The sequence below is a fragment of the Eucyclogobius newberryi genome, unplaced genomic scaffold, assembly GCF_026437365.1.
Source record: "Eucyclogobius newberryi isolate DKJ021-1_F unplaced genomic scaffold, fEucNew1.0.hap1 SCAF_3, whole genome shotgun sequence".
Taxonomy (NCBI): domain Eukaryota; kingdom Metazoa; phylum Chordata; class Actinopteri; order Gobiiformes; family Gobiidae; genus Eucyclogobius; species Eucyclogobius newberryi.
Genome location: NW_027315945.1, coordinates 12,975,731 through 12,987,902, shown reverse-complemented (window position 1 = coordinate 12,987,902; position 12,172 = coordinate 12,975,731). Strand labels below are relative to the sequence as shown.

The 12,172-nt window shown below is 40.7% G+C and overlaps 1 protein-coding gene across 1 annotated transcript; it reads right to left on the bottom strand.

Annotated features, from left to right (window-relative positions):
• Positions 1-2,286: 2,286 nt before the first annotated feature.
• ifnlr1 (interferon lambda receptor 1) lies at positions 2,287-7,499 on the bottom strand. Its single transcript, XM_072461431.1, has 7 exons — positions 7,306-7,499; positions 6,591-6,714; positions 5,682-5,854; positions 5,416-5,600; positions 5,195-5,336; positions 4,466-4,587; positions 2,287-4,389 (listed from the first exon to the last, which is right to left on the bottom strand). The coding sequence occupies exons 1-7, from the start codon at positions 7,343-7,345 to the stop codon at positions 3,604-3,606; spliced, it is 1,572 nt and encodes a 523-aa protein (XP_072317532.1). The 5' UTR covers positions 7,346-7,499; the 3' UTR covers positions 2,287-3,603.
• Positions 7,500-12,172: the final 4,673 nt, after the last annotated feature.

Genomic DNA, 12,172 nt, shown 5'->3' with positions numbered 1-12,172 from the left:
GACCCCGCACCAATAAGATCCCACAATAATATTTAAAAGAAAACACACAAAAGAACAACAACAATTATGATTATCTGATTTTGGGTTGAAATTTGAACGCTTTACAATGCTGGATATTATTGTTGTGTCCTTGGGCAAGTCATCAACTGCCTTCTCTCTGAGTTTGATGTGAATATCTCTCAGTCAGTCATCACCAGGCAGTGGCTTTCGGTAGAAGTAAAGTCTGTGTCCAAAAGGTGCTGTATAAGATTGTTGCACTCACACATTTTAAAGTTAAATGCTTTTTTAAAACTTCCAGTTAAGAGAACAAATGTGTTAGAAAACTCCCATACGTCCTATTTATACAAACAGATTCTCTTTGATAAAAAAAATCTATGTCTTAAACGTGATAATGGAACGTAATCACAAGGGTATTAGCAGATGAAAGATGCGTTTGAAGCTTAGTTTGATACTGGATTTAGTTCGCTCATCAGCCTCTGTAAAGATTTAAGTGCCTTGGTTCCTGTGGGGATGCACGTGCTCGAAACCACATTTTAATAAACTTTCTTTTCATCTCAGTGGCGCTTCTTAAAATAGAGCTTAATGGACACCAAAATCTCCCGAACGGTGCATCATTTCCTGGCCGGCCTTGACAGCTGTTTTCTTGTCTTTTTCTAATCAAAAGCCCATTAAGAACTCATTAGGATGCGAGACAGGAAGAGGCGGGGGCCAACTGATTGCATCCAATTACACGCAGACTTCCAATTCATCAGATGATTCGTTCAAGGAGATCTCATTGAAGATTGGCTTGTTGAGATGATTTGGGGCGTATCAAAACACAAATGTTCGCTGATACTGAATGTAGGTGTAGGTCGTAGGTTGCAGCTCGTTTCTCACCACTTCCACACTTCTGCAAATGCTAAAGACAAAATTCAAACACATGTAATCGCTGTCGTTGTACAGTATAATGACTTTGAGTTCTGATCTAGCCAACCGACGTAAAAGAATATTGAAGTCGTTCGCCCCTTTTTCACACTTGATAATTATGTCGTCTTAAAATGAAGAAATGTTTATGTGACCACAGCAATACTAGACTCATCTGCGCTCCGGTTTTCTTTTACTTTCTGTCTTACCTGCTTTTGCTCAAGAGATCGGGCCACGCCGACTACCGCTTCATCTTCTTTTGGGGTTTGGAGAGTTGAAAAGAGGAGAGAGACAGCTTTCTTCCTGACAGAATGAAAAGAATCTGTCAGCAACAGAATGTGTTTTTCACTGCGGGCCAAAAAGCTCCCGAGAAGACACTGGACAACATACTCTTCCATCGGATGACGGATAACTCTCCGAGAGCGATTTTTCTTGTTTTTACCTGTGGCATTTTGTCCGTATTAAAGCATTTGTTTACTTGGACTTGCTGTTCACGAGGCTGCCAATTGTTCTCAGGCGTCATTGTGATCCTAGTAAAGTAAAGAAGTGTGTAGTAGTGTACCACCAAAACCTCCAAATAAACATAGAAATATCCCCTTTAACATACATTTATCGTCTCAAAATTGTGACTTAGCTTGCACGTATTTGAGGAAATAGGTCAGGCTTTGACGTGATACAGTATATACATATCATCCACGTAGACATTGGACCACAAAACAAACAAAGAAACCAAAAGTTACACCCAAGGCAAACTGAATACTTTTACAATGTCATGGGCGACTGAAGTGTTTAAATGAGGCTCATTTCCTCTTCTGACAAAATGGATTATATTGACAGGTGGAAAATCCCCAACCACGGAAGAGCACGGACATTGACTCTCGATGTTAGGTAGAATGTAGGCATAAAATCAGGTGTGTCAATTTATTACTCGCAACGTCAATGTCCTTTTCACTGGTTTATTTCAGATCATGTACTTCATAGTCATTCAGAGTCACTCAAACAACACTCAAACAAAACAATATGCAAAACTACAAATCATAAAAAACCCAAGTACTACCCACAAGGACAGACAATTCATACAATAAAGGGGTTCCACCACAAATTAGGAGTGATCTAGACACAAACTGGGTCTAAAACGGGACTCAAGCATCTAACCCTTGATGTAAATTCAGATCTAAACATGAGCATTCTCCAATTTTAATAAAGTAGGGCTGGTGCTTCAAGAAATATGATGAAATTAAAATAAATAAAGCCAGAATAGTTTGAGAACAACTGCTCTTCATTGAACAGCTCATAATAAAGTAGATCATAATAGGAGCTAATAACTGTATCACATTGCAGTCCTCACCTGTTATCAGCACTGGCTGGGGTGCACTTTGACCTCACCTAACATGGTTGGAGTTTCACAATCAGACAGAATATCAAATTACAAATACAACACTTCATGACTGTTAAGGACGACATGTCTGGATCTGGCTTGTAAGTACTTAAGCTGTTACAGGAAAGAGACAAGATCTTGGAGCATGGATATGACATTGTTATCTTATCTCAAAGGTCAGCACACGTTTATGTGTTTATTTTAATATGTTGCCAAGGTGACTGCCTTCATATCCAGTGTTGTAAGACTACACTGCACTCCACATGTGTCACTCCACAATCTGGCTCTCGACCCCAGTCCACGCTGTACTGTCCTGTCTGATAAAGCCTATGGGCCAAAAAATAAATGCTAATCACTTTGTCCTCCAATTCATGGGGTTCAGCTTCCCATTACATACAACAGGAGTTTCACGTTCAAATATCTAACATTTAGTTTAAAATGATGAATTGCTATGGTGATGTTCCTAATTTCTCATGATTCTGAAACCCAGAGATGAGCTTTGTAAACAGAAACGATCCTGTAGTGCACAGATTCAGAAAAGCACTGTCTTCTAACAATATCTCAGGACTCTATCTTGTCCAGCTCCTGCTGTACTGTCTGAGCTTTACCCCATGCTGGATCCGAGAGTGCCAATTACAGGCCCAAGCAAACCAAAAACAAACAAATCGAACAGAAATACAGATTTTGCATTTGAACAAAGAGCATAGGGAAACGTTTTGTGTGGTTGGTTTTCTCTGCTTCTTCTGCTGTTGTGACCCTTCACCCAATCAGCTTGAAGTATTCGATTAAACGCTCTGTCTTTTCCTGAACACTTTTATAGAGAATGATAATGTGTAGACCAATGAGACTTCTGCCACGTTACAGCATGTGCATGTTTGATGCTAAAGTCCAACAGTTCAAATAGCCCTTAAACAGCTTACAAGGAAACTGGTCTCCATGTAAACAAGCCGTAATACCACTCAAACCAGGATGACTTGTTCAGCAATAATGTGAACAAAACCAAGATAGTTAACAATGTGTTCAGCTGCCAAAATAAAAGTATTCTTTGGTGTAAGTGTTTTTGGCCATAGTTTAAATAGAAAAATAGAAAACATCAAAAGCAAAGCATTATCAATGAGTTTATGTAAATTCTTTGGAATTTTCATTGTTGATTTTTTACAACCTTTCAGTCAGAGTTCAAAAATATCTATAATCTATAATTTCTCATTTATCGCACAACGTACTGTATATACCGGTGAACTCCCTAAACACTTCCTTATTGTCTTTAACTTAATCCACTTCTTTGCTTCCCAGACCAGACCAGGTTCAAGTACAATTTATTTTTAGAAGTTCCATGAATGAGGCATCCAGTTTTGTTTGTAGGGTGTGTCATAAGTGCCACAGGACAGGGACTCCGGATCAAAATGGGTAAATTCCGGTTGTGTTGGTAAATAGGTACTGTTATTGTAGTCCTGGGTTGGTGTTGGCAGATCTGACCCAAAGTCTGAGCACTCTGAACTGTCCAAACTGTGCAAAGACACAAAGTTGCTCCCCTTGTCTGAGGAGACTGTGAGGTAGGATAGAAGAGGTTTCCTCTCCAGAGACACCAGTGTGTGTGTAGGTCCACTGAAAGGCTGCTGTACTTGTAGTGACAGCATAGGCAGTGTAAGAAGCCCATCACTGTTCCTCTGTGTCTGTAACAATAATTGTTGAGCTTCATTGTTTTCATAAACGTCTACATTGGATAATGGTGTTGTCTTTAATGACGACAGTGAAGGTCCACTTTCATCACCATTGACCATCCACTGAGGATTCTCCTTGGCTTGGTCAGTCTGAATTTGGTGGAAATCTTCATTGTCCTCAACATGGACAGCCACACCACCATAGACCACTGAGGACTCAGTGCTCTCATCCTGGTAATGTGGCTCTGAACTAGGAACTCCAACTGTGCCCAAGGAGGAGTCTTCAGAGCAAAGAGGTCCATGTGAATGTTCATAACCTCCAGGAACTGGTGCCATCTGGGACTTGGGCCACATGTTTTTCCGTGAGATATCAAGTATGATGTTGTGATTATCCTTTGGATCCATTATTACTTTAGATCGATCGCTCAACTGTTGTGGAACGAAGTCCTGTGAGTAAAGCAAAAAGACTCATTACTCACTTAATTACGGCATACTCGGACTGGTACACCAGTCAGAATCTTACCAGTGACTGTGGCCAGGTCTTCTTCACATCTATGTTGTAGTACTTTGCACAACACGCTCCAGCCAAGACAACAGCTGCCAGAACAAACACACTCAGTATCGTCCATGTTATCCATGAATGACCTGCGTGGCATAGAAAAAATTATAGATCTATATTTACCATATCATTTCTATATAATACATATGACACAAAATCAAAGCAAAAAAGAAGAGAATGCATCAGTAATGATCAAAAAGCAAAACAGACAAGGAGGAAAATGTAGCTCAACTTGATGTGTTTTAAAGATGGAGCAGACTGGAGAAGAGAAGAGCAGAGAAGAGCAGAGCAGACTAGAGAAGAGAAGAGCAGAGAAGAGCAGAGCAGACTAGAGCAGAGAAGAGCAGAGAAGAGCAGAGCAGACTAGAGCAGAGAAGAGCAGAGCAGACTAGAGAAGAGAAGAGGGGGTTAGTGTGCAAGGCCAATACAGTCAAACAGGAACACCGGCTTGTGCCAGTTTTGTTTGCAGTCGCATAATCTAAACAGAAATCTACACAGCCAACTCTAAGGAATTCTCCCAATGTTAATATCTGTCAGCCTGTGTGTGCAGACAGACAACATAAAGAAGGGTGGATAATCTGTGATGCTCTGATACACATGCTGGTGACCATGCGTGTGCTTTAGTGTTTGGATTCAAGGTGGATCCGTTTTCGTGTAACTGAGACCGTTACTTCAGGGATGTTGTTTTCTCACCGGGTTGTGTTACACAGAAGTGAGCTTCTTTACTCGGTGGACGGCCCCATTCCACTGCAGGTTTATACACCACAGAGCCGCAGTACTCCTTATGCTCATTCTTCAAGGCGACAACAAAGTCACCTGACGTGTTCTCGATCTCCTGTAGAATAAAAATAGAGCTTAGTAGTTACCTGTACTGAAAGCTATTATTATGGTGGTACACAAGTTTGTAATCTCACCTCTTTTGCCCCTTCCGGTTTTTCAATAATCAAACTGTAAACCGTTGTGACTTTAGAGGGTCCCATTTTGATTTTTTTGAAAATGTCTGAGAAGGACTCATTCTTAGGGCCCAGAGGAAGTTTGACCTTCACATGTAAGGAAGATCCGATTATGCTGTGAGACAAAATCGGAGCTCCCAAAACAGCTGTAAGGAAACAAAGAAAACCTGAAATTAGCAAAAATAACAAGTACTTAAATGAAATTAATGAAGAGGTGAAACACGTACTTTCCGCTACAGGTTTGAATCTTCTGGTCTGGCCATGATCCGAGTGGCCAGCTTTAACTTTAGCTCTGTAGTAAACATCATACACAGGTTGGGTCACTCCGGTCATGTCACAAAACACCTCTGTAATGTTCTGACACCCCGCTTTCTCCTTGAACTCCTCAGAACCCGTGTCACTGCAAAAAACACACTCAACATTTTACTGTTTTAAAGAGAAAATAGCTGATTTGCCTTTTGATGGAAGTAAACAATACATAAAGGAGAATTATAGAAATACAAATGTGTACAGTCGCAATGCATGGGTGGTTCAGCTGGGAAAGTGATCTCATAACCAGAGGGTTAGCGGTTCTATTACAATTTTGAGCCGTGCATACTGTCATTGTGTCACCGTTCTTTCCAAGTAAAAACGTATAAATACAAAACAAGTTTGGTGGAAGCCCGCGAGGCTGTGGGAGCGGAATTTCAGCCATGTCTGTCAGTCAGCTGTAGCTATTATGGATTACTGTGCAATATCTTGTAATATTGTGATCATCATTAGTAGGCAATTGGGTCTTGTGAAAAAAAAAGCAGGTATAATTCTTTAACTCATCATCAACTGCGTGTAAAAAGATTGATAGACCAACGTTTATATTGATATCTAATAAACACGCCAAGATGTCATTTTACTGTCACATAACTACAATGTTCAGCGCAATACTTTGACTATGAGTTCCTCCGACACAAGAACGTGGCGTCGAGAAGGAGGAAAAGTCAATAGGATAGAGCCGGCAATTGACATTTGTCTGGGAGCCGCATCGAGACTAATTAGACAACGTGACATTCCCATTTTGTTGTGATCATTGTGTGGGAAGTAAACCGGGTTCAGCAGGAAAGAGCCCACAATGCAGTGTCTAGTTCTAGGCTCATAAATACCTGTACCAGACGCTGTATCGAACATTCTCTCCTGGAAATCTTGGTTCCGCAGGGTTCCACCTCAGGATGTTGAAAAAGTTTTCTGAATCGAAAAAGACATTTCTTTGGCCACTTGCAAGACACACTGTGGGAAGAAAAGAAAAAGAAACACACCAGCTCACTAAAGATGAATGCCACAGTCCTTTGGTTATGCAGTAAATTAAAACCACAGTGTAGAGCAGACAATGAAAAGGCTCATTTTTCATATCTTTTTATGTAAAGTTGGGTGGTTCCCAGAGCTTGGGTTACAATACGCCGTTCATCTCATCTTTACTGTGTGATTGATAAAATATATATTTAAACAATATATTGTACTTCAGTAGATATAAGCGACATGATACACACATACTGCCATCAACTCAGCCGTGGTTGTGGTCTAAACCTCTGAAACACAATTGTAGCAGTACATTATTGTTCTTTATTGGTTTGAGGTTATGTCAAGGCAGTTTGGATTTCCACCAACAAAAAATGCAAATAACTGAAACCACACTTGAATGCAATAAAACATGTGTATTATGCCACACACCGATGTTTCCTTCAAGACTATTACACATAATATAAAACACATACATTGAACCTTTCTTCCATGACATGTAGAGTTACAAACTCTATGAAACACTATTGCCTGTGCTCTAATATATTCTAAGTGTCTACGTGTGATTTATTCATAACTCACCATAGCAGAAGAGGAGGAAGATGACCATCCAAGACCGCATATTCTCAGCATTTGAAGGCCACAAAGGCTGTAGTCCTTTACATCCAAACTGACTGCTTAATTCCAAAATATAGATATAGATAAATGCTAAAGAACTGACATGTTTCCTTTTAGCCCAGTGTTCGCGCTGAAGCAGAGCATGCCTCTTTGCTCTGGGAACTGAGCGGTGCGTCTCAGGTGCGCAGGTGTACTTTGGAACACACGTTACCATCTGGTTCCTGTTTTTTTTTTCTTTTTTTTTTCTCCTCAGCGACCTGTAGGTCACGCCCATTTCTCATTCAATCCTTGAGCTCGACTTCCCTGTATTCTTTCCTCGAGCGTTACCTCTTGTTTTCTCGACTACGTACGTCACACCGGCCTCTCCGCCCGTCTTTCAGGTTTGGACTGGTCTCAACAGTTTACTGGAAGTTTACTAGAGAAAGCGAAACTGTTCCACTTCAGGTATGGGGTGCACGGGTGTTTGGAATGTGGATGAAAGTTGAAGGACTGTCAGAAAATGGTTACAAACAGGGTGAAATTGACTTTAGCATTCTGTCAAAATAAATATATATCTTAATACATGCGTTCGCGGTGACGTCATACAGCCGGGACTTCCCCATAACGGCCATTTTAAAAGGGGCACGCGATATATAAAAACCAACACGACTGCATCCTTTTCTACGGCATAATGAGCTACGAATACTTTGATTCTTTAGACGATCACGGCAAACTAAGGTACACGACAAAGCTATCATTCCTTGGTCTGTCAACAGAGCAATGTCCTAACAGAACGCAGTTTTTTGGCATTTTGGTCTCATAATTCCTGGATTTCGTATGTAGTAGACGTGCTGTTGTGCCCCTTTCAAAATGGCGGACCGGTTGCCACTGCACAAGTTCCCGGATGTGCGAACGCATGTATGGGGTGCACGGGTGTTTGGAATGTGGATGAAAGTTGAAGGAATGTCAGAAAATTGTTGCAAACGTGAAATTGACAAAATAAATATATATCTTAATTGGTTCAGAAGAGAAGACTGTAATTCCCCCATGTGGAAGCAAACACAATTACAGTGATGCAATTAAAATATGCTGTTGCGGCTCTAGGACCTAATTACTCGGCAGAGAAGAGCACATCAAAATCAAATTTAGCAAAACAACGAGCTCATAGATTATGTTTGGAGTTGTGGGCAAAGCTCAGTGGGAGTTTAAAATGAACCGCTCATTTAAAAAGGCCTTTTGGCTTTACGCGAACAGGGATTTACTGCCTTTTTTATGTGTAGTTCTCATAAAACAAATGATACAAACGTTTGTAGGGTTAAAATTGGATAAATTATAGTGTTATATGTGTTAAAAAGTAGGAATGTCAAGTTTATTTGGTTAACTGATCATTGTGATGATTCAGGTAACAATATACTCCCCAAAAATAATACCGGTAATTATATACCATAATATACCTAAATTATAGATATACCTAAATGTAAAGAACTTTTTTATCTTGCCGTTTTTGTCAAATTGAACTTTATTTTGTCTTTCAGAAAGTTACATTTTGTAAAGCCGGTCGCAAACCTTAGAAATAGTAACATGTCAGACCGCGGGAAAGAAAGAAAATTAAGGATTTCACAGTTTAGTCTCAATATTCGTGAATAATAGTTAAATTGTGATGTTTTCTCTTACAATAATCGTACCGCTAACATTTGATATTGTGACAAAACTAGTTCAAACATGAGTGCTGGGGAATTTCTTTTCGGCATAATCAAATATTAACTGTTTTTGAAAGTGAATTATTCAGGCTAAAAAACTGTGATGCAGATGCAGTGAGTTGCCATGCTTCCTTTCAGTCTTAAACTGTGGCATGCATTAATAGTATAATTGTCGTGTTGATTTGGGAATGATACGTTTCCTCACAGGTTGTGTCAGACTTTAATGTGTTTGAACCCGTGACAAAGCTCTCTCATGCGCGTTAGAAGCAGCATGTTGGTGCCACCTTTGTGTCACTTCATGTTCCACTGGATCCAAGCTTGAGAGAACTTATCCTTTTCCCTCGTTGCCAAGTGAATTCACAGTGGAGGCTTTGCAGAGATAAGAGGAAAGTTTTTAAAGCCCTTAGACACAAACCGAGGAGATGTGGACGCTTGAATTGTAACACCAACTTCAGTAAATCCGTGTGCTGTCACTGCCCATAATCATCTTGCGTTTTCTCGTACATCAGCTGGAGAACTAGGACAAACATTCTGGAGCTGTGTGAAAGAACATAGAGACATGGTTAGTCATTATTTACCATGAGTAATCCATTATGTATATATATTATTGATGTCTACCAAAATGGCCATTAGATCAGGGTTAAATTAAAACCCAGAAGTAAACAAGACCACAAACAAGTTTAACTCGGGAGTCAGACCCAAAATGAACTCAAAATGGATTCAGGCAAATAGGTTTATCGTTTACTGACTCAAATTAAATACTGAATTTATGATTATATACGTCATAAATAGTCACATTTTATACACATTTTTGTACGTGTTTACTGCACCTGCTCGTCTTAAAAAAGGTGTTTTCAGATGTCCAAAATTATTCCTCATTTTCTCATGTATTCCAAGCCTCCAATATTCAATGCGATACATTTATAAGTACGGTGGCCCCCAGGGTTCACAGCAATTAAAATACAACACTATGTAACATTTATTGCATTTCTCACCCAAAAGATTGAGATGAAAAAAATTAGAAACCCCAAAACCTCCGTTGTGATCCACATCCGTTTCAGGCCACTTCTGTTGCAGCCGTTTCTATTTTCTGTGTTTGTTGATTGTAATGTGTTGTGGATATTTTGTTGTGCAGTCTGTTCATTTGTTTTGTTTTGCAATTCATTATTGCTGTGAACCTTGGGGGCCACCGTACATAAGCGCTTTTCACAACTTTCAAAAGCCTGAGTGAGTTTTGCTGTCCCGGTAAAGCCAACAACAACAACAACTAGAATGCTAACAGCACACTTCTTGTTTTTCAGATAATAAAAGGCTTTTTTACGTCATATCTGTACCGGAGCAAAGCAAACTGTGCTCAACTAGATGGGGGGGAAAAATGGGTACAGGCTCTTTCAGCATTTTGGACAGTTTTGCACTTCGTTTTAGACTTCACACAACTCAGAAAACTTGAAACAGCCTTCTTTTTTTCAACAATAAATATGTTTATTCCACCGCTGCTCTCAAAGAAAACAAATGAAAGCTCAGATCAGTGAACTTGTGCCAGACACGGCGAGCATCTGAGGCGCTGTTCTGACAGTAAAAGGTCACAAAAAGACGGGCAGAATGAGAGCGAGATAAAAATACAGCCCTAAAGATAAAGATAGTCCGTCAGACAGGTAAACAACATTACCACACGGAGAGGAGGAAGGTGGTCATCGAGCAAAATACTGAATTACCTAACGCCTTCAATACATTCTGATGCTCTCGAGGAAAGTGTGTGAGCCCAATTAGTGAAATGCCAAGCTGAGAGTTAAAAAGGCTAATAATAGATAAAAAGAGAGCGTGTTGAAAACAGTCCTAATGGCAGAGTGTTGTGATGTGCCCTTTTCATGACGTAAAACTTTATTACAATGTGTCCGGTCCCCTGTTTAATCCGCAACGTGATTTGTGGTCTTACTCCGCAGCCGTCACTAATACAATCAATTAACACAAGATCATTGCACATTCAGCACTAAGGGGGGCGGCCATGTTTGTAAGGGGCAGGTCCATTCGTTCTCAGATCAAAGACAAAGGCGTCGATAATAAGTACACGACCCTTTGCAGAACAATAGTGCTGTGAGCTGGATATGTAGATCAATGATTTCACCTATTGAATAATGTACTACATCCAGGTGGATTAGCGTGGACGGGGGGATGTCAGGAGGGGGCCGCACACAACTCCAGTTCTTTTGCAAAAAACACAGGCTGAGGATCATCATTTTGTCATTGCAGATCTGTTTTTTCAAAGATGACTCCCCCCTCCCTGTGAAACCAAATAGATTGAAACGCCAGCGAGCAGACTTTTACACTAATTCGATCAGCGGATGACAGGTGCAGCACAGACAAACCACATTCTTTGGCTGGACTGCCCTGACGTGTGTGAAGTGGCTCACTCGCATACCAGTGGCATTACGGTCCATTTGAGAAACACCAACAGCCAATGACGCTGCAAGTCTGTCATACACATGGAACTTCCAAACCTCTTGAGAGAATAGATTAGTAAATAGCTAACATATACTGTCTTCTTTTCCTGTCAAATGCAACAAAACATTCTTAAATGAGCTGGTCATGATTATTTGTAGAAGGATAGACATAAGTCGTGTGCCCTTTATCACCGTGTCTGGACTGAACAATAACAGCTCGGACAGCAGCTTCTAGTATTTCATTGACAGCAACAACACAGCGACGACAAACGCGCCGATAATCCTCTTCAAAGTGTCCTCGCCAGAAACTAAAAGGAGCAAGATTCTGACAGTCTTTGCTGCCCATTTCCTTTGACATTTCCTCCATTTGTATCTCAACCTTCAGCAGAAGATTTTTTACATTGCGCTTCTTACTGATTAAAGGCAAGGAGAGGCCAGCCGCACCTTACAAGCAAGAGCGTGATGGACTTTGAGCTGGCTAGACAACGTATTGCAGAAGCCCAAAGACGTCCTTCAGAGAGGTTTCGCAGCTCAGGAAGAATCATGGACTGTTGAGCAAAAGTGCTGGTGGGCATGCGCACTCCCCCATTAGCGAGGAAAATGAATGTGCACCTTGAAGCGACAGGAACGGCACCGGCTGGCAGCAGTTTACGGCGGAGTGTGCGCGCGCCGCCCGATCTGACAGCTTTTATCCATCACTTTTCCCAGCTA